This window comes from Camellia sinensis, chromosome 4 (genome assembly GCF_055761805.1).
Source record: "Camellia sinensis isolate YWXY chromosome 4, ASM5576180v1, whole genome shotgun sequence".
Taxonomy (NCBI): Eukaryota; Viridiplantae; Streptophyta; class Magnoliopsida; order Ericales; family Theaceae; genus Camellia; species Camellia sinensis.
In genome coordinates, this window is record NC_138964.1 from 221,089,352 (window position 1) to 221,112,642 (window position 23,291).

The window sequence follows — 23,291 nt, forward strand, 5'->3', positions numbered from 1 at the left end:
CGTTGTGCATATGTTCCATTACTGGAGGTAAGGCTACCCGATATGATACTGGATTGATCATTTCGAGGACTTCATAAGGTCCAACATACCTTGGCGCCAATTTTCCCTTAACACCAAACCGAGTTTGACCCTTCATCGGGGTCACCTTTATAAACACGTGGTCCCCAACTTCATATTCCCTTTCTTTTCTTCGAACATCGACATAGCTTTTCTGCCGACTCTGTGCAATTTTCAGGCGCTGCTGTATCAGTTTCACTTTCTCGGTTGTTTCTTGCACAAGTTTCGGTCCCAACAAAGGTCTATCACCTACTTCAGCCCAACATATCGGAGAACGACATTTTCTTCCATACAAAGCTTCGTAAGGAGCCATTCCAATGCTTGAATGGTAACTGTTATTGTACACAAATTCAACTAATGGCAAGTAGGTCTCCCAATTCCCTTGGAGATCTAACACACACATTCTGAGCATATCCTCCAGAGTTTGGTTTGTTCGTTCAGTTTGGCCATCTGTCTGTGGGTGATAGGCACTATTCAGCCTCAATTCAGTCCCCAAAGCCTGTTGCAAACTCTGACAAAATCTTGATACAAACTTTGAGTCCTTGTCAGACACAATAGACACTGGCACTCTATGCAATCTCACAATTTCAGTCATATAGATATTGGCCAATTTATCAGCGTTATAAATAGTTTTGACAGGTAGAAAATGGGCAGACTTAGTTAAACGGTCAACTATAACCCAGATAGAGTCCATACCTCGAGAAGAACGAGGCAATCCCACAATGAAGTCCATGGTAATGTGCTCCCATTTCCATTTCGGTATTGGGAGTGGTTGTAGCAAACCAGCGGGTCGTTGGTGTTCAGCTTTAACTTGTTGGCACTGTAGACATCTAGCCACGAAATCAGCAATACCCTTTTTCATTCCAGGCCACCAAAAATTCTGTTTCAAATTATGATACATCTTCGTGTTCCCCGGATGCATAGCAAATTTACTACTGTGAGCTTCGGTCATAACACGTTTCCTCAAATCATAACAATCGGGCACACAAAGACGGTTATGAAATTTTAGCACATTATTCTCAAACACAAATCCTGGCCTCCGCTTTGAATCAAATTCCTCTGTGATCTTTTTCAAGTATTCATCCTTGCACTGTTTCTGTTTGATCTCGTCAAGAATTGTAGGTTGAGCGGCAATAGCAGTTAATAGCCCATCTTGTTCTAGGTCAGTCAACAATTCTTTTCGGTTGGATAACAAACATGACAAATTCGCACTGGATTTTCGGCTCAAGGCATCTGCTACGGTATTAACCTTTCCTGGATAATACAAGATTTGCAAATCATAATCCTTGATTAACTCTAACCATCGCCTCTGCCTCATATTCAATTCCTTTTGGGTGAAGAAATATTTCAGGCTTTTATGATCGGTATCCACCTCACAAGTTACCCCATACAAATAGTGACGCCATATTTTCAAAGCAAACACCACAACCACTAATTCAAGATCATGTGTTGGGTAATTCTTTTCATGAGGTCGAAGTTGTCTAGAAGCATAGGCAATCACCCTTCCGTTTTGCATTAGTACACACCCCAAGCCTTTATAGTAAGCATCACTGTACACTTGAAACCCATCAGTACCATTAGGCAAGGTTAAGATTGGTGCAGTCACTAACCTGGTTTTCAACTCTCGGAAAGCTGCCTCTCTTTGTTCATTCCAGTCAAATGGCACATTTTTCTGAGTTAACTAAGTCAATGGCATGGCAAGCTTGGAAAAGTCTTTCACAAACCTCCGGTAGTAACCTGCAAGTCCTAGAAAGCTTCGGACTTCTGTCACATTTGTTGGTCTAGGCCAATCCACAACGGCTTCAATTTTCTGAGGGTTAACAGAAACTCCATCCTTGTTGATTACATGTCCCAAAAATGCCACATTGTCAAGCCAGAATTCATACTTGGACAATTTAGCATACAACATTTTCTCTCCAAGATCTGCAAGGTAGTTCTCAGATGGTTCTCATGTTCTTTCCTGTCTTTAGAATAAATCAAAATGTCATCAATAAATACAACAATGAATTCATCTAGATATGATTTAAACATCCTATTCATTAGATCCATGATGTGCATTGGTCATCCCAAACGGCATTACTAAAAATTCATAATGTCCATATCTAGTTCGGAATGTGGTTTTCTCTATGTCCTCAGCTCTAACCTTTACTTGATAATACCCGGACTTGAGGTCAATTTTAGAAACACTTGGGCACCCTGAAGTTGATCAAACAAGTCATCTATTCGGGGCAGAGGGTATTTATTCTTGATAGTCACTTTGTTCAGTTCTCGGTAGTCTATACACATTCTCAAAGATCCATAATTCTTTTTAACAAACAAAATTGGAGCACCCCAAGGCGAAGTACTCGGATGGATAAATTTCTTATCTAACAGTTCCTGAAGTTGGGTTTTCAATTCTTTCAATTCAGAGGTAGACATTCTATAGGGAGTCTTGGAAATAGGTTGTGTCCCCAGAAACACCCAGTGAATTCAAATTCTCTATCTACTAAGTCCCCAGGTAAGTCAGTCGGAAACACATTGGAAAATTCACAAGCAACAGGGATTGTTTCTACAGTAACACTGTCAGATAGTGCAGTTAGTATACAACACAGATAACCTCTACATCCCTTCCTAAGGAGTTTTACAGCTTTCATAGTCGAAATCAAATATGGGGGAGGAATTACCCCATTCCCAATAAAAGTAAATTCAGGCATACCCGATGGTCTAAACATAACAATTTTATTCGCACAGTCAATGATAGCGCAGTATTTAGTTAACCAGTCTATCCCAAAAATATAATCAAAATGATTAATGTCCAAGGGTAGTAAGTCCACATATAACATCATATCGCCAATCATAACATCACATGTTGGATAAATATGAGTGCGCACCATAGAATCCCCAGACGGCGTAGATACAGATAACACATATGTCATAAGTTCTAATGGTCTAGTCAATTTTCGAGAGAAAGCATACGATACAAAGGAATGTGTAGAACCAGAATCTATTAGTATACATGCATTTTGAGAACATATAGAAAGTGTACCTAACACCACAGTATAGGTGTTCGGTACGTCACCGGGCACTAAGGCAAACACTCGGCCTTGTCTCAGAGGTTCTTTCCCAATATTGGCTTTGGCATTGGTTTTGGCCACAAAAGCGGATCCCTCTGAACTTGCTGCATGACGGCTAGTAGTCTCAGACCTGAGCGGGCAATCTTCACTACATTATTTGGCTGGCCACACTGGAAACAAGCACCGGACGCTCGGTAGCACACACCCTTGTGCCCTTTTCCACAATCAGAACAGACCGGAATAAACCCACTACTCTAACTCGAGCTGTTCGAAGTCCTTGTGTTTTGCTTCTTACTAACAAAGGACGGGCTCTTTTTAAAACCAAACCCGGATCTTTTTCCTCTCCACTCAGTAGTTGTAGTTGCTGGGGCTTTACCTTGTTTCATGGCGGCTATGGTGGCCTCTTCCATTAAGGATCAGTCTAACACTTCCACATAAGTAGGCAATTTCAGGACGCCTACCCGATCAAACACCTCTAAATCCAGTCCACCTTCAAACTTTCGTGCTTTCTTGTAATCAGTTTCCACCATATGTGGAGCAAACCGTGCTAATTCGGTGAATTTAGCTTCATATTCCGCCACAGACATTCTTTCCCGTTTGAGTTCCTAAAATTTAGACACCTTCCGATCCCTGAAGCATTACGGAAAATATTTATCATAAAAGATTGCATTGAACTGTGCCCATGTCATATTCCCATTGCCACTTCGAATCAGTAACCACCACCTACAGGTTTCATCTTTCAGAGTGTACGTGGCTAGGAGGACTTTCTGAGTTTCAGAACAAGGAAATACTTCATATAACTTTTCCATCTCAAGCAACCACGTCTCAGCTTTCAAAGGTTCAATTCCACCATAGAACGTTGGCGGTTTCATTTTCATAAATTTTTGTGTCAGATTTATGATGTCGGTATTATATGCCTCGGCTTGTGCCGGTGGAGGTGGAGGGGGCAAAAGTTGTTGTCTCTGTTGTTGTGTCCAGGCTTCAGTCAACGTTGCTAACATCTGTTCCATTCGGCCCATGCGAGCCTCCGAAGATTCACTTTCACCACTTTCCCTTGCATTCTCCATCTTACTATACAGACATCAATGATAATAAGCACAGGCATAATCTTATTCGTTTCCTTCAATTCATTTGATTCAAATGCACATTCAGTTTTTCACATTCAGTTGCATTACCTCACACTCACACATGTAGATGGAATGCCCCTAACTCTTACTAGGACATCCTAAGCTCATACAGACCCATGTGTGTTGTAGAACACGTGTTCTGATACCACTCTGTCACGACCCAAACCCGCCCCTATAGGTTTGGCACTGTAACCAGCCAGTAATCCGTGGATTACCAAAGGCCTCTGAATAGATTAGCAAATAATAAGGGGCTGCGGAAGCAATAATAAAAAATAGACAAGGTCCAATGAGCTGTGATAATGTACATGGGACAGAACACTTCAAAATTTATATATATACATAAGTATGCCAGTCAAGGACACCAATATTTACAAAGTATTACATCCCAAGACCTGTCCTTACAAAACACATACAGAGACTAGCATGAATACAAAAACAACCATAACATTAGACTTCGACCGGAACCTCCTTGGGAGGCGCAACAGTTGGCTAACAAAACAGACAGAAGGCCGTCAACTTTGGCCCTGGTCGTGTGCCAGCTCACCTACATACATAATATAAACTGTGAGCGAAAGCCCAGTGAATAATAATAGAGTAAAAGGTTTCAATGAATGAGTTCGTATAGATTCAGAATTCATAATTCAATTCATATTAAAATCATTGTTTGTCCAGATCATATACAGACAGAAATCATAAGTCATGATTAAGCTTACGTGATACATCCATTAGCATAAACAAAACAGAACAGAACGTATACAGGTAAGGTTACGAATAACCAGTTCCATAAAGGAACCTCCGGATCCGGGTAACAAAACAGAACAGAAGCTGAGCCCCCATGACAGGGCCTCCAGTACGGGTAACAGAGTGCAGACAGAAATAAGTTTCGTAAAGGAACCTCCGATACCAGGTAACAGCTAACAGATATCACATGATGCTAAGGATGTCACGAATACATATCAAAAAATTGAACAATCATTCATTGCACAAAACATATCATTTCAAAAAACAGATCTTGTTTTATCACACAAAAAGTAGATTCAGTTTGAACATAACTTTACTAAATTATTACTCACAGTTGGCCTTGAAACAAACAGACGGAGTATGTTAGTCAGACAGGGCGCGGCACGTGACCTATATAACACATAATAGATACAAACTTGAAACACACGTTCTAATTGTACAAAACTTATGTCGTTGGTTCTTAGTGTGTTTCTAACCTTAAATCCTCACTATAGAGTCTTAAACATGGCCTAGGAATGCCTAGGATGGAATGAGGATGCAAAGATGCCTTGGAAAACATTTCTCAAATTTTGCTGAAGATAAGGTCCACGCTCGAGCGTATTCCCCGCTCAAGCGGACAAAAAGAAGCCCCACTCGAGCGTGGACTTCCCCGCTCAAGTGGACTACGAACTTATGAAAAAATGCTTGATGCAAGAAATTCACGCTTGACAGGCGCTCGACCCCCGCTCGAGCGTGTGACATAGACCCTCGCTCGAGCGTGGCTTCCTCCGCTCGAGCGGGCTGCAAAACACACAAACTTCTGGATATACGCATTTCACGCTCGAGCGTGACTCTCGCCGCTCGAACGGAAGTGCATGTACTCAGGCTTCATGCTCAAGCGTGAAAGTCCCCGCTCGAGCGTGGGTCAAATTTCTGGAAAATCTAGATTGACCTCCAAACATAAAACTCGACCTCCAACCAACCAAAACTCATTTTTCTGGGCCAAATCTTTGGAAAACACTAGTAAACTCAAAGTCTAAGATGTTTCAAAGATCAATTTGTAAAATCAAAGCCCAAGGGTGAGTCAATTAAACACAATTTCAAATAAAGTATCAGGAACATAACTTAAATGTAACATGCATGAATTCTCAAGACTTCTAATGCTCCAAAACAAGATTAAGCTCAAGAATAGGATGAATTCATGGACTAAAACAAAAATGTGGACATGCATGTGGAAGTTCACGAAAAACAACTCCAAAATCCAAGAATATATGCATACATGCATGAATTCACTCTCAAATCCAACTCTTAAAACCAATTCTAGACTTTAAACTCTAATCTTCCAAGAACCATGCAAGAATTAAACTTAAATGCACAATTGAAAGGAGAATCTCCTACCTTAAGCCTTGAATTCCAAGCCTAGAAGCTGAAATATGCAAGCTATTCTTCAATTCTCCTAAGCTCCAAGCCAAATTTCTGGATGAATCCTATTTTCTCCTAGCTCTCTCTCTCTAGTCGGTTTTGACAAGGAAATTAGCTGAGGAAATATGTTTCAAAGTGTAATAAGGTTGGTCTCTAAATCAAACCACTAAGTGACATAATGGTAGATAAGTTCAACTAATGTAATTTAGCTTTATTTAATCATACCAAATCAAATTTTAATTAAATCTACCCTAAAGTCACATAAATTCCAATTATCACATAGCACTAATCAATTTCGAAATCGGGCGCCGATAAGGCTTTCAATTTGCATTTTAACACATAAAACACGAACAGATCATTTTATGGCAAACAGATAAAAACACTAAGATAATGCAATACATATGCAATTTAATTTCAGATTCTTTCTAAATTACTGTTAGGCATAAGTAATCATGGCTTAGCATTAATCGGAGGTCGGGGTTATTACAGTAAGGTTCTAGTGTCCCACCTCAGGAATGAGAGGAAGTTCCTGAGCTATAAAAGTAAAAATCTAAACCCTTATATAGCATTGAGGCCATTTCCCAGGTGGTAAGATCCCTAACAGAACTCCTCAGTTAAGTGTGCTTAGGCCGGAGTAGTTTTGGGATGAGTGATCCACTAGGAAGAACAAATCCGTGCAGGCATGGCCCAAAACGGACAATATCGATAGCTTGTGAAGGGTTGGGGCATTACAAATGGTATTAAAGCCGACTCTCCGGAGTACCAAGTGTGGGCCCCTGGCGTCTCTCGGTGCATGTGGGTGGGCTTGTGAGCTGACAGGCTACTATACGGGGACATGCTACCCCCTTAAGAGGGGTGGATTGTAAGGTCCTAGGGTCCTACATCAGGAATGGAAGGGGAGTTTCTAGGCTATAAAAGTAAAAATCTAGACCTTTATATAACATCGAGGCCTTTTCTCGAGTGGTGAGATCCCTAACAGAACTCTCTAGTTAAGCCTGCTTAGACTAGAGTAGTTTTGGAATAGGTGACCCATTGGAAATAACAAATCTGTGCAGGCATAGCTCAAAGCGGACAATATCGATAACGTGTGAAAGGTTGGGCATTACATTCATAATCATTAATCTAACTAATTTTTTTGTATTGTTTAGTCTTGTTCCTTTATTTCTTTTATACTATAAGATATTTAAAAAGAATTATATAGTTGATGTTGAAGTGGAGAGAGGCACGCTATAATAATTATGGGTATTCATCTTAATTTGAGAGAGCGTATGGGCTTAGTAGGCTTATTTTGAGATTTATTTTGGTGATTTGTATCTTTAACTTTTTAGGACTTGTTAAGTATAATTTTCATATAAAAAATCAAGATAATTGAACTTTAATAACTATATTTTTTAATCAAATTTGTATTACAAAAAATGAATAGTAATTCTTGAAATTATATTTTTCATTCATGTTTTAAAAATAAATATGATTCAAACATATAACTACCGATATCTAATCATCATGAGTTTTTATATAAATATTCTACTCAACGAGTTATAATGGTTTCGATCACTGAAATCGATCTCAAAATAGGCCTATCAAATCTAACCATTCTCTCAAATTGATATGATAACTTGCGAGAAACAAAATCCAATAATTATAACATCTTCTAATAACCTTGAAAATATTCAATGGATTGAATAGTGGTAGTTGCGGCCTTGAAAGGCAATTGAGAATTTATCCACATCACAGTAAAAATCTCTTTAACAAAACCTAGAAAGTTAAGTATACGTGGAGACCGAATATTACTGGGTTTTTTTAATTTTTAATTTTAAAAAATAACAAACATGGTGTGTACATGTGAGATTCGATTTTCACACAATTTGTATTTGCGTGTGGAAAGTAAGTTGAAATTGTTCAAAAGTTCAAAGTTATCTAGATTTATATTTTACCATATGATGTTGTCACTAATGCATTAAAATAATGCATAAATGGTGAAGTGAGATAATTAAATCAAGGTGTTTTTTGTTAATTGTATCTTCTGGGTAGGAGGATGACGGCCATACAACTCCTTAAGTATTTACTAATGTTTTGCATTTTTTATGTAATTTTTCTTATTGTATAATAGGTTTACCATTTTTTAATATAATAGACCTTAGGTATACATATGATGTTTATTAGAATTTTTTTTAAGGTTTCTGATATTAAGATTTTGTAAGATAAATGATATATAAAATTTTCATAGTAGTTAAGGTCCCTCAACATTTATACAGAGAAAATTCGGCTTAGAAAAATTTTGTCCCGACTCAGAGAAATTTCAATTTTTATAGAGAAATTTTTCTAATTTTCATACCAAAAAAATTTTAGAATTTTTTTGTGATCATACCAAAGAAATTTCGAAATTTCGATGAGTTGGGTGAAATGTCTCTGAGTCGAATTTTCTTTATGAAAATATTGAAGAACCTTAGCTAACAAAAAAAAATATCTTGGATCTCTCCAACTATCCAAAGTTTGAGAGGGATGTTTCACTAATTTTCCCTATTTATTATTGAAATACACAGAGGATGTAAAGTAAATGATATGATAAATAATTTTTTTAAGACTGTGTTTGGATCATGAATTTAAATAAAAATTTAAAAAGAAAATAGCAAAACGTATAAAAAATATAAAAAATATAATTATATTTTATTCACATTTCACTTACTTTTCGATTTCATTCCCTTAAAATCTCTACCCAAATTTTATAAATTAAACACTTCCTAACAAATAGTATTCAACAAAGTATTAAATTATTATACATTCCTCAACAATCTCTATAACATACAAAAATTTTAAGAGATTACATTTTTTTTAGAGTGCTGCTATTAGCACTTCATAAATTATTTTGAACCTCTAATTTTTAGCCTTTTTTTAATTATTATTACAATAATAACCTCAAATAAAATTACTACAAAGGACATTATTAATTTTGGGATATCACATTTCACAATTAAACCTACACACCCACTACATCATGAAATATGGTTTATGAAGCTACCCATCTCCATCACCACCCATCCATCTTCCCCAAATCCCATCTTCAAAATCTACCCACCCCCAAAATCTTGAAAATCATTTGACGACAATATTCTAGCAGTAACGATGGCAACCATTTGATTACCTACACTTCTCCAGCAATGACAATGAGTGAAAATTTGTCTGGCAATCACAACTCCATAAAACGAGAGAAGTACAACAATAAAAGTTTGAAAAATGCTTGGGAGCACTAATTAGTGCTCCCACTAATTAGGTGGCAGTGGGTCCTGCCATTAATGATGTGATATTTTGGTCTTGGAGTTGTATTTTTTTTTTAATGCATTAGTGCTATTAGTGGTGGTGTTTTTAGTGGGATGAATCATTGTTGTAAAAGTTTATAAGAGGTTCATAGGTTTGATGTTGTTCTTAACTAAGAGGAAATTAACATTGTAAGAATAAGTTTTTTGGAAAAAAAAAATGACAAAAATAATAAAATCTATTCATCATTTTTTCAAGACTGAACTCCCTGAACATATGACTGAAATTCGGAAATACAGGGCTGAACATTGTTTATTTGTTCGGGAATCGGTGACAATCATTTATTATTTGTTCGGAAACAAATAACCGAACATTATTCATAGGTTCAGACCTGTTTTACTGAGAAAATTAAACCAATTATTATAATTTTTTTCTGAAAGAGAATAAATTATTGTTAGAAAACTAAGGGTGTGTTTGGTTTGTGTTTTGAGATAAATTTTCAAAAAAAAATTTGGGGGTGAGTTTAGAAATTTTTTTAATTTGTTTGGTTGTATATTTTGAAAATAGTTTTGGAGTTTGGGAGTTTTAGATGATTTGATATTTTGTTGTAGTTGAATAGATGTGTGTGAGAGAAAAAAGTAATTGAGGAGGAGCGATGAGAGAGAAAAAGTGATTGATTGCTGCATAAGAGAGAGAAAGTGATTTTAGAATTATTTTTTTTAAAAAAAAATTGAACCAAACAAAAATTTGAGAATTTTTCTTAAAATACAAACCAAACAAGTCCTAAGAAATTATGTGTGTGTATATATATATATATATATATATATATAAAGAGAGAGAAAGCATACCAACTGTGACAATGATGGATGAGGTAGTAGAAATAGTAATCACCTTGCCTTCGTGGGCTTTGTTAGAGTTTTTTTTTTGGAAGTGGGGTTTTTTTTGGGTATAGAGAGCGTGCATTCAATAGGTGAAATATTTTCACAAGAATAATTTAGTATTATTTGGAGGGAAAATAAATTTTAAGAATTTCAAAATTTATAAGTAAGGGTCCAAAGAAATGTGAAGTCTAAAATAATTCATGGAGTGCTAATCAATATGTTTAGTTTCAATTTTCTGAAAATTAAGTTTTTTATTTTTCGTATTTTTTTTAGTGAATATTTTTTAAATTTTAAGCATCGTTTTTTACTTTTTTAGATGTACCTTACTTAGATATATCTAAAAAGTAAAATATTTGTGAAAAAATATTTTAAAAAATTAATACATACATAAAAATATGAAAAATATATTGAATTTTTGTATTTTTTTTTATATTTTTGGTATTTAATGAATTTTTTAAAGATTTTCTTCACGAAAGTTATATTTTTTAAGTGTATTTATGTTATGTGTGTCTAAAAATTTTAAAAAAAATTGTTTAAAAATTTAAAAAATTCAGTAAAAACAGAAAATAAAGAAAAAAAGTAAATTTTTTTGAAGAGTATTTTAAAAAAACTAAAAACAAACATAGTGAATAGCACCACTTTTTTTTTTTATCTTTAAAAATAAAAATTTTATTATAAAAAATGTTAACAGATCAATTTTTCCACGATGGTACGAATTATCACAAAAAATAATTTAAAAGTCAACAAAATAATATTTAATGATAAAATTTTAAAATGTGTTTTTTGAATTTTTTAGATTAAAATTTTTGAATATTGAGTTTTTTAGTTTTCATATATTTTTTTTATTTTTAGTAAATATTTTTAAAATTTAAACATTTTTTATACTTATTTAGATGTACTATCTAAAAAATAAAACAATTATAAAAAAATATTTTAAAAATTAATAAATACATAAAAATGTACTGAATTTTCGTTTTTTTTTTTGTATTTTTGATATTTAGTGAATTTTTTAAAAAAATTCACAATTTTTTTTTTATTTTTTAAGTATATTTATGTTAGATAAATCTAAAAATTTAAAAAAATTATTTAAAATATTAAAAAAATTAATAAAAACGAAATAACACAAAAAATAAGAAATTAAAATTTTCTAAAAAATATTTTTAAAAAACTCTAACTAAAGTGATTACTATTACAAATTATTTAATAATCTAAAAATAACATATCACATATCACATCATGTAGAAAGTATCTAATAATTTTCGGGTAATTCAACTGTTCACAGATAAATTGATTTGTCTCTTGATTGCTTTGGTTCAATGTTCCAGAGTGGAATCATAAGCTTTGCTTCAATTTTTTTTTCTTTTTTATTCATTTAAGGCAAGTGATAATGATTAAAAAGTGAGAAAGAAGACAAGCTAGCTCCAAGAGTACCCATTACTTCCAAAACCTTTGAAGCTAACTGCTCTGCCCTCTGCCCCTCAATCCGAGGCTATCACAACCAACCTTTTGCTGATTTCTAATCCTAAGCAAGCCCAGGCTCGATTTTCAAAAGACTCCATTTTTTTTTTTAAGCAAAGAGATAAAGAGAGAAAAAGATAGAGAAGACCCACCTTGGTTCTTGGATTTTAGGGCTTGAGAGGGAAGAACTTTGAGATTTGTGTAGAATTGCAGAGATTTGAGGTGGGTTCTGAGTTGGGTTTGTAGAGAAGCGTGGAGGGAGATCTGGGGAAACTTGAAAAGCTATGGAGCCTCCAAGTGGGTTTCGGGCTTCTTTGTGGAATTTCATATGTTTCTTGCCTTACTTTATTGGACTTCTTATTCTGGGTTTTATCAAAGGTACAGTTTCGATTCATCACTTGTTTTTTTGCTTCTTCCTTGTTCTGCTGTGGGTTATCTTCTTTCCTCGTACTCTGCTGTGGTTAGGAACAAGTTCATTTAATCCACTATTTGTATCTTTCTTCTTATAATAATCAATGATATATTGGGCTGGAATACAGTTTGAATTCTTTAGGTTGTGTTTGGATCTTGGTTTTTGAAAGGGATTCGGGTATGGAAAGGAAAAGTGAGGTGAAATGTGAAGGAAATATCAGCTCAATTTATGTCAATTTCCGTTTGTTTTTTCTTGCACTCCTCAAATCCATCTCCAAATCCGAAATCCAAACACAGCCTTAGTATCCATTATTTATTTCAATCGACTTTGTGGCTTGAGGTTGTATATGTATCCACTGGCTCTTGTATTGCTTTGGACAAAATGGTTCCTATTATGCCAACTAGTGGTTGTCCCGATATGTGCTATGAAATCTACAACCAAAGCAATTGAGAGATTTTTAGGGAAAATAAAATAAAAAAACTGAAGCAATTTTGTATGGCATAATTGCTGTTGTGAGCATTTTTGGAAATTACAAAGATTCACCAACTTGGTCGTGGGCCTTACATATTAGTGTAGATAGTACAGATGGTTCTTAACTCGCCATTAAACTGGGAATTAATTACCAAATGCGACAGTTAGTTCTATCCATATAAAGCAAAATAAAGGTACATATTAGAAAGGGTGTTCAAATTTTCTGTTTGAAGGTGAGGCATTGTCTATATACTGTAATAGGTTATATTCATTAGTATTGAGTCTGTGAAATGTGAATGCATCACTTTAGGAAGCACCAAGTACTGGGTAAACTTAGGAAATGTTTTCTGAGGGATAACTGTAATTCTGGATAAATGTGATTAGGGCTTATACCAATGTTTTATTTCAGGTATCATTCTCTGCCCGTTGATATGCCTTATTATGGGAATTGGAAACTCTGGTATAATTTTGGGTCTCTGGCCTGTACACATTATCTGGACAAACTATTCCATTTTAAGGTGCGTTGTTGGGCCTTCCACATCCAGATATCTTTCATTCACCCTGTTATCTTGTCTAACTTGTAGTAATTTCTTTCTCATTTTAATGCCAGAGCTAAGCGGTTTGTGCCACTCTTGAAGATTGTAATCTGCTTATTCATTTCTCCTATACTGATTTTGTGGCCAATCTTTGGCATTCTTGGAAGTATCGTTAGCGGTGCAGCATATGGCCTTCTTGCTCCGATGTTTGCCACTTTTAAAGCTGTTGGTGAAGGGAAGACCAATGAATTCTTCCACTGTCTTTATGTAAGTTTAAATGTCCTAACTATTAATGTTTCTAGTTTTCTATGTTCTTGGTCGCCTTCGTAACATAAATTTTCCATTCATGGTTCTGCAGGATGGAACCGTGGATACTGTCAAAGAGAGCTTTACTGTCGTCAGGGATGTTTGGGATGTATGTTTCCATTCCTACTTCTCCGCTATGGATGACCTACAGCATCAAGGGCCCGGAGACGTAAAATATTTTGAGATTAGGTATGTTTTTTGTGATTAACGTTTGGAACTTTTTTTTGACAACGTTGATTTGTTTCAGCCTATAAAACCTGAAGTAAAATCCTTTTTTCTCATAGTATCAAAATCCTGCTAATGAACGAAACAGGCCAGTGTTGGTAGATCCACCCCAATTCAAGTTGCTAGGCCAATAGGCTGCGTGGGGCGTTACAACCATGGTCCATAAAAGCTTTTTTTTTTTTTTTGAATTATTCTTTTCCTTTTTGTAGTTATAAATTACTATATCACAATTGGTACTTTTTACTTATAAGTAATATTGTACTTGTCAAGGGAAAGTTGTACTTCTGTTGTGATTAAGCTAAAAGATGGAGGCAAACAATGAGTGAAGACAGATTTGAAATTTAAAATCCCGTGTCCATATGCTTGCCTTTGTACTACATTGGTTTGGTCGGTAGTTGTACTTTTGTTTAACAGAACCATTTTTGCTAAATATTTTGCAGATTGCTCTATCTTCCCGGTGCTTTTCTACTTGGGCTTCTTGGTTTCTTGGTTGACTTTCCAGTGATCTCACTCATCGCCATTTGCAAAAGCCCTTACATGTTGTTCAAAGGGTGGCACCGCCTGTTTCATGACTGTATTGGTCGGGAAGGCCCCTTCTTGGAGACCATTTGTGTACCGTTCGCTGGTCTGGCGATCCTACTCTGGCCCTTGGCTGTTGCCGGGGCTGTATTGGGCTCCATGCTATCGAGTATCTTCTTAGGTGCTTATGCAGCAGTGGTTGTATATCAGGTTTAATTAATTACCTTTACTTCTACATTTTTTTATTCAGAACCATTGGTAAGCAGGGTTCAATAACTGTCTAAATTCATCAAAAATGATGAATTAGGCATGGTCAACTATTAATACAAAATGGACTAGTTTTGTGTTTGTCTAGCTTTCAAACACCTTTTAAGTAATGGTTTCCTAGTTTTCAATGCTGGCCGCCTAGTATTTTTATCTGACATGAACCACGTAACGAAGATGCTCATGTACGTGCACCACATGTCATCTTTTTTTTGGGTGAATACACCATATGTCATCTTGATTCTTGTAGACACAGGCAAACCAACACATGCATCTTAAACTAACTTTCAGGGTAAGAAGCACGAACACAGACACAAAACACAGATATGCTGACATACCAATTTTAAAGAATGGCAAAACACGACACTCTGCGCATGCAATATTAACACCCATGTGACTGTGCCATATTCCATTTAATCTTGAGCTGCTTTTTAAATCCATCTTTCTTCTAATATGCCATATTAGATGCTTTAAACCCATCTTTCTTCTAATATGGATCTCAAACTGCTTTTTAATTTATTGCTTTTGGTAATGGATTGCAGGAGTCCTCTTTATGGTTCGGGCTTTGCTATATTGTCGCTTCCTTGTCCATTTATGATGAGTACAGCAATGATGTTCTTGACATGCCTGAAGGATCCTGCTTTCCCAGGTTCTAATCACCACTCTAATTCCATGTTTCATATGTAGGAGGACCACCTGTTTCGTTTTATCAAATCTTTTTTATTTTTTATTTTCCTGAATTTCTGATTTTTTTAAACAGGCCTCAGTATCAAAAGAATGTTGTGTCGTCTGAAACCAGTTCTCGAGCAGTTTCTTTCTCGAGGCCCGACTCTTTCCGAAATCCTCCCTCTCGCACAGCGTCTATGCAGTATCCTATGGTTGAGTTGAAGGCACTCGAGGTATTTTGTTACTTTTCCATTTGACATCTCGAATGAGTTCACCGCTTTGTACTCATGTCACTGTCTTGGGAGCTAATCAAACTGAATACTTGAATGCTGCAGTTACTCGATAGCTTTTTTAAAGAGTGTCAACAACAAGGGGAACTAATGGTTTCTCAAGGACTAATAACCCTTAAGGACATCGAAGATGCTAAGTCTTTTAAAGACAGTGGCATAGTCATAAGCATCGGCTTACCAGCTTATGTCTTCCTCCAGACATTATTACGTTCTGCAAAAGCTAACTCTGCCGGTATATTGTTAAGTAAGTGAAATTAACACTTCTCCTCCTAGCATCACTTTGTCAGCCTTCTAGGCCACAATTGAGTAGGCAGAAGAAGGTTTTAAATATCAGCCGATATGTATTGTGATTTTGGACTTCCAATATCGATATTTGCCGATATACCGGCTTCACCGATATACCGGTTGATAGTGTTTGATATGGGCTGATATATGATTGTATTGCCGATACTAATATGCATCCCAATTCTCCTCCTAGCATCACTTTTTCTCCTCCTAAGCCACAATTGAGCAGGCAACAGAGGGTTCTAAGTGTTGCCAATACAAATTGTGATTTTAGACTTCCGATATCAATATTTAGGGGTTGTTTGGGATGACCTAAATAAGTGCACTTTTTGTCTTTTTACGAAAAGATGTGCAGAAAAGTAGAGAGGTGATGTGATGGAAAAAAGATAAAAAGATGGATTATTTTGTAGTAGCCAAACTTGGCCTTACTGATATATTGGCTAATACTATCCAATATCAGCTATGACCGTATTGCCGAAGCTGATACATATCCCGATATAGTTATTCAGAACCACAATACACGAAGCAGTGATTATACAAACTTATTTTTGGTCAATGCAGATGACAATGTAACTGAGATAACCAGCACAAACCGACCCAAAGATGTCTTCTTCGATTGGTTTTTTCAGCCGCTTCTGATCATCAAAGACCAAATCAAAGCGGAGAACCTGTTTGAGGCTGAAGAGGACTACCTAGGCAAATTGGTTATGTTCAGTGGGGATCCCGAAAGGATGAAAAATCCAAATATTGGCCCGCCACCTGAATCTGAGCGTAAGCGAGCTGAACTTGACGCGCTTGCTCGAAGGTAGTAATAAAAAAAATTCATTCTACTTATTAAAACGGAGCTTCTTCATTTCCCTTACCTAATAGCTTCTTTTTTTTACTTTTTTCTTTTTAAAAAAAATTTCCTTGAAGACTTCGAGGAATTACGAAGTCGATCTCTAGGTATCCAACGTTCAGGCGTCGTTTTGAGGATAGTATTAAGATGATGTCTGAAGAACTTGCCAAGAAAAATGGCATCAAATCGACATCTAATGGGCGGCAAAATTTTCCAAGGTCTAGGAGTACGTTTGCTCGGATATTTAGCCAGAGATCATTTAGAAGCAGAACAAGCAACCGAGGGTCTTATCGTCTAGAGTCTCAATCTGTTAGTGAAAGAAGAGAGGTGGAAAATGTCTGACGGTTGAGATGTTGAAACATGTAACGTACGTTCTTTCAATTGTAATATATCTGTATCACTTGTTGATTGATTGCTACATTTGTTCATATTACAAGCTTTCACATGATTGCTTTATCATTTGACTGTAGAAAATACTCGTGTTTTCCCATTTCTTGGAACCAAAAAATTAGTTTGGATTAGGTATCATGTATTTCTTTTTTTTTTATTTGATTTGTATTCCTAAAGAAACCATGACATCAAATTAGATGTCGAATTTTATTTTTTTCTCCCTCGGTTGTTCAATTTTTGCATTTGGTACATGGCATGGAACATTTTTTATTTTTTTTTGGTTTGGTGCAAGTGATGAGCTTCAATTATGGTTGACATTGGTGAAATAATTTATTTTTTTGCAGGATATTTTTTGTTTTTGTATGCATGTTCCAAATGGGTGTATAGTTGTTTTTATATAGTTCATACTATGGCCAGCTAGATGGGGTATGTGAATGTGATGTTCTTGTTTTAAATCTCTCTACTCCAATGCACTTTTAGTTACTCATGGCTCTAGATTTTTGTGTTTCAAAATTTTCATATGATCATATGGTTAGGCTAAGAGTATTGGCTCAAGATTTTCACGTTTCAAAATTTTTATATGATCATATGGTTAGGTTAAGGCCATGTTTGATTCACAATACTAATAGTGAGGTATTAATAATCCAATCAAATTAGTGTGGTATTAACTATCCCACCCCTACCTCATTACTAATAATCCTACAAATTTGTTGGATTAATTATCCATTGGATTAATAGTCCTAAACCAAAATGTCAAAACAAACGTAGGATGATTGGACCCACGGATTAATAATCCCAATCCCATGCTCTAATCCACCCAATTAAACATGCCCTAAGGTCATGTTTGATTCAAAAGACTAATAGTGAAGTATTAATAATCCTAGTAAATTAGTGTAGGATTCACTATCCAATTGGATTAATATCCATTGGATTAATAATCCCACCCCTACCCCATTACTAATAATCCTACAAATTTGTTGGATTAATTATCCATTGGATTAATAATCCTAAACCAAAATGTTAAAACAAACATGAGATAATTGGGCCCACGGATTAATAATCCTAATCCCATGCTCTAATCCACCCAATCAAACATGCCCTAAGGCTATGTTTGATTCACAACACTAATAGTGAGGTATTAATAATCCTATTAAATTAGTGTGGTATTAGTTATCCCACCCCTACCCCATTACTAATAATCCTACAAATTTGTTGGATTAATTATCCATTGGATTAATAATCCTAAACTAAAATGTCAAAACAAACATAGGATGATTGGGCCCACGGATTAATAATCCCAATCCTATGCTTTAATCCTTCCAATCAAACATGCCATAAGAGTATTGAAAAAAAAAGACAGAAAATTTTGGGTATAGAGAATGTGGCTCTGTGCCATACAAAACTCATGAGTATTTTAATAAGAACGTTAGTCTCTGATAGTTGTTCATAAAAGAAATAATAAATAAAAATTGCAACATATCATTCTTTGGTTTCAAGGAAGGTGTCAATTTTTATATAGATTTTTCTAATGACAGTGAATAAAAAATACAATAAATTATATATAATTTCAATAAATATTCTACATATTTTATACACATTTTATACATTTTAATATAATATTTTTAACATTTTTCTTCTTATATTGCATTACTCGTAACTGGACAATCTTTTTTTTTTCAATTAAAAATTAAATCATGAAATTATGTATTTTTAAGATAGAAGAGTCAGATGCACTCAACTAGTATCCTTCGGCCATTTTGAGAACAATGGTAAAAAGTCAATTTTTTTGGCTTTTTAGTTTTTTTATAGCCAAAAGAGCCAACTTTTTTACCCAAAACAACTTAGTTTTTTGCCAAAAAAGACACCAAAAAAGCCAAAAAATCAACTTTTTATCAATTTTTCAAAACAACACGTATCAAGAAATTTGATAGCCAATAAATTAATTAAATAAATAAGGTTTTTTTTGTTTTACCTATTAATCATTTCGTCACTCAAACAACATTTGACTTCCTTGATATCTGATGTTTTTGTCTCACTCCCCACCCCCACAACATTGTCTCAACATTTAACATTACATTGCCTGCATGAGTTGTTAAACCAAAATGTTTAGAGCAATTTGTGTGTTGGGCATTTTGTCAAACACGTGGTAGGTTTGGTTGCTTGATCATCAGCGCAAAAAATGCTAAGTTAGAGTGTGTGGGGGTTTGAAAAAAAAAAATCATCTTAATCAAGCTGTCTTTGCCAGACTGACAATTTCTTAACTTCCCTTCAATCCGCATGACCTCAAATTTAGCGGGTTAATTTTGAGTATTTTGATAGTTTCAAACAAACAAGCTGGGGGTAGTCAGGTTGCAAATTCTAATACATTTTACGGTCACATTCTGAAGTCACATAATCAAAATAAAGAAAAGATTAAATGGTTCAGTACTGCAACCCCAAAAACTTGAAATTGTAAAGAACAACACATTAGATTAAAATTGACAGAGCACATGAAACGATATAAATTGAAGCATTATGGCACAAAAGAGTCTACGTTTTGGAATCAAATTAACCTCCCAAACAGCCTATCCTACTAGTCCAAATCTTCGCAACTTCTGATTCTGAGACAGATATCAAATAATAAAAAGGGAAGTAGATAAACAGAAGGAGAGAAGAATGCTTGTCTATTCCTTCTTCCTAGAGTCTTTGAGTTGTCCCTTCTTTCGGATTGCAAGGCAGAACCTTAGACGCCAAGCATCAACAACGGACTCAGGCAAAGAGTGGGCCAGCGCCCACAGAACAGTATGGGGCCAGTAAGGAGTGCAACGTGGTTCATAGCCTATCCAGCGCATTGCAGCCTTAGCATAACCATCTGTCGATGGAACAAAGAAGGAGGACCTTCTGATCGAGGCCATCTTCGTTGCCACGTACAAGGGCACCTATATTGAAAAGAACTCATTAGACTGTATAAAAGGATATGAAACCAAATTCATACACGTATATAAGCCTCCCGGTTTAAGTCCTTGTTTTAAATGGTTCCTCAAAACCACTAAAAAACTATAGTTCTTGTGTTTTCTAGCAAATCCATGATTCAAATAAGAACCTTGCAATTCTTGACATGTGTAAAATCACATATAAACTGAGAAAGAAAGTCTGCGGGGAAAGACACATAAAGCAATCCAACAAGGTGAACTACGTGGTTCTCACTGACATGGAAAAAGAAAGGGCAGCTTTCAAGATTGGCTCTGTATAAATTGTTTTCTTCTCATTTTTTTCCTTCTTGTTTTGTGAATTAAAATATTAGTTTCCAAAAGAATAATGTGGACCGATCATAAGAATCATAATAAACAGATCATTTCAGAGCACATAACCAAGTTCAACAGAAAATTAAAAGAGGATAGTATTTTTTTTTTTCTTTGGCAGGTAAAAATTAGTTTCATAACAAGTAGCCAATGCATTGACTATGGAGAAGAACAGGAAAACAAGTTCTGCTTTCTATCACCATCACAATATAAAAACGGTTATCTTACAGAGACAAATCTTAAAAGAAGATTTATACCATAGAACTTTCTTAATCAAGTCATAGAAGCATAATAAAAATGTATCCATGACTTGACAATTTTTTAATGTTCTATATACTTGCTAAGTTACTTTATGACTTCAAATAAGATTAGAAAATTTTAGAACCAAGTTAAACTGCAATACTGAATTATACACAGATCCAATTGTTGGGCATTTGAACAATGGAGAGTAAGAACAAAGTAGAATTTCTTCAATAAATCTTAGCGACATATTGTCCGAAAGTAACATGAACTAGGAAAGGCAATGTAGCAAGAAGGGGGTTCCAAAAAACAAGCATACCTGACACTGCACATCGATCCCATTCTTCTTGTACTCCACATAAAGGCACCTTGAGAATTGATCAATGTATCTGCAAAGTAAAACCACCAATCTCATCCATTCAGCATTCCAAATTATGAAAACCAATTTATATTTGTATACTTAGAAAAATAACTTTTCCCACAAAACAAACACAAGCAAAAACAAAAACTGATCTCTCAGTGGATGATTACAAGTAAACAAACATCAATAACCCAAACTACAAATTTAATGTTCTATGTACCATGTTAAATCACATCCATAAACCCCATCTATGAGACTTCATAAATCATTTGATTGCTGAGGATAGGGAAAAGAGTATGAAAAAGAGAAAAACCAATATCCGTGTTGTTTTTGATTTGTTGAGAACCAGTAGGATCAGCTCGATTTGGTCTCATACAACCAGTCTAGCTGATTTTCATGCTTTCTGAGTAACTAAACAACTCCATAAGCATAGAGAGAGCTTCAATTTTCTTTTACAACCCTAATCAAAACACCCACAAGTATGAAACTACCAGCAAGCATTCACTCATTACTTCAAATTAACGAAAAAAACAAACAGATGAGATGCATACGCTTTGGTGGCTGCATATACAGCATAAAGTGGATCAGAAGGGATGACAATGGCGGCACCAGAACCAATATTAACAATCGCACCTCTCTTCCTCTTAATCATCCCAGGCAAAACCGCTTGTGTAACCTTAGTAGTCCCTTCAACATTGATTTTAATCAAATCAGCCAACAATTGCTCGTCCACCTCATGGAAAAACCTAGCATAAGGATAGGAAACTCCAACATTATTGATCAGAACTCCAACATCCAGACCTTCAATGGTTTCACGAATCCGATTAACCCCTTCGTTCAAATCTCCAGAGAAATCAACAACCAGAGTCTTGACCTGGGTTTTCCCGAATTTGGCTCCGATCGACTCCGAAACCTCCTTGAGTTTCTCGGGATTTCGACCAACGAGAATCAAATTCAGACCTTTACGAGCCAATTCGAAGGCGAAACCCTTGCCAATACCGTCGGTGGGTCCCGTAACGAGTGCCCAGGACCCGTATTTCTTCAGATTCTTGGGAGGTCTGAGGAAATTAACGTAGACCCATTTGAGAAAAGCTAAAGAACACTTCAGAAGTGATAAAGAACCGAGAGCTAGTAGTAGAAGGAGGCAGAGGGGTTGAGATTTGAGTTGCGCCATGGAACAGATCTCCATGATGCAGAGTGTTTGAGTTCTCTGAGAAATGGGTTTTGGTTTTTGGGGATTAGATTGGAAAGCCCGGAGAGGATTTGTGAATCTAGATCTCCTGCAGGCGGGGATGGGGGAGCTGGAGAGAGTTTTATAGCTTTGAAGAACAGAGAGAGCTCATGGAGTTGAAGAAGGAGGATGATAGTTAGGAAGAAACGGTTGAGCAATTAATGACATGGCTAAATGTTTGAGGCTGGGCTAGGCTTGGCATGTGTTGGTTGAAGTAGATGAGCTAATATTTGCCAAAGGCAACTTCTTGTATGTCTCCGTCAAGGCTTGCTCTTTTCTTCGCTTTCTTTCTTTTATTTTTCTTTTTTGCAATTATAAATAATTTTTTTGTCTTTAAATTATAAAAACATGCTCTTTTTTATTTTTTATTTTTATATATATATATATATATATATTTCAATCTCAACGTTAAATAATATTCATAGAACACTTGTTAGGATCTGCTTGTTTTAAAGCGAAAAGTCTATGTTAAGTCACATAGTTTTTTACAAATCATTTTGTGTCAATTTTTGTTTATTTATCAGTAGTTTTTCAAAAATTATGCCAAACAAATTGTTATTAGAAAAAGAAAATGATTCACAAACATAAAATTTATAGAGAATTTTATGTAAAAATTGATGTGATAATGGCCTTCTAAAAATACAAATCACATTGATGGACTTTTGCTTTTGATAAAACTACCACATCATTTCCGTAATAAAATTATGTATGGTTTTCAGTTTATAAAATATTACTCATTGGACAATTATGTTGATTTTATTTTTGTTTTGTTTTGTTTTGTTTATATAGTATTACTCATTGGATAATTTGCATGGCCAACAAATATTGTATAATTTGCAAATTGCATAGCAATGCTCAAAATTTACCTAACACTAAAATGAATATTGTTTTATTTAACACTAATATCGAATTTATTTTATTGTTATTTTTATTTTTGATTGACAAGCTGGTTAAAAGTTCTTTTTTTTATTTTTTAGTTTTTTTTTTGATCATATCACTTCTC

The 23,291-nt window shown here is 35.2% G+C and overlaps 2 protein-coding genes across 2 annotated transcripts; one reads left to right on the top strand and one right to left on the bottom strand.

Moving 5' to 3' along the window:
- The first annotated feature begins 11,741 nt into the window (after positions 1–11,741).
- Positions 11,742–17,409, top strand: LOC114316242 (putative membrane protein At3g27390). Its single transcript, XM_028262904.2, has 10 exons — positions 11,742–12,351; positions 13,266–13,374; positions 13,467–13,659; positions 13,751–13,887; positions 14,364–14,652; positions 15,249–15,355; positions 15,467–15,605; positions 15,708–15,906; positions 16,509–16,752; positions 16,863–17,409. The coding sequence occupies exons 1-10, from the start codon at positions 12,258–12,260 to the stop codon at positions 17,125–17,127; spliced, it is 1,776 nt and encodes a 591-aa protein (XP_028118705.2). The 5' UTR covers positions 11,742–12,257; the 3' UTR covers positions 17,128–17,409.
- Positions 17,410–19,624: 2,215 nt separating this feature from the next.
- On the bottom strand, positions 19,625–22,565 carry KCR1 (beta-ketoacyl reductase 1). The gene is made up of 3 exons (XM_028262903.2): positions 21,609–22,565; positions 21,016–21,085; positions 19,625–20,093 (listed from the first exon to the last, which is right to left on the bottom strand). Exons 1-3 carry the CDS (start codon positions 22,244–22,246, stop codon positions 19,839–19,841), a joined length of 963 nt encoding a protein of 320 aa, XP_028118704.2. The 5' UTR covers positions 22,247–22,565; the 3' UTR covers positions 19,625–19,838.
- Between the last annotated feature and the right edge of the window lie 726 nt (positions 22,566–23,291).

Bases quoted from the DNA above. Each gene is read 5' to 3' on its own strand.
- LOC114316242 (XM_028262904.2), top strand. From the start codon at position 12,258: ATGGAGCCTCCAAGTGGGTTTCGGGCTTCTTTGTGGAATTTCATATGT. The intron at 12,352-13,265 runs GTACAGTTTCGA...GTTTTATTTCAG, and splicing joins TATTCTGGGTTTTATCAAAG to GTATCATTCTCTGCCCGTTG. The intron at 13,888-14,363 runs GTATGTTTTTTG...AATATTTTGCAG, and splicing joins GTAAAATATTTTGAGATTAG to ATTGCTCTATCTTCCCGGTG.
- KCR1 (XM_028262903.2), bottom strand. From the start codon at position 22,246: ATGGAGATCTGTTCCATGGCGCAACTCAAATCTCAACCCCTCTGCCTC. The intron at 21,086-21,608 runs GTATGCATCTCA...TTTACTTTGCAG, and splicing joins GTATATGCAGCCACCAAAGC to ATACATTGATCAATTCTCAA. The intron at 20,094-21,015 runs GTATGCTTGTTT...TTTTCAATATAG, and splicing joins GGATCGATGTGCAGTGTCAG to GTGCCCTTGTACGTGGCAAC.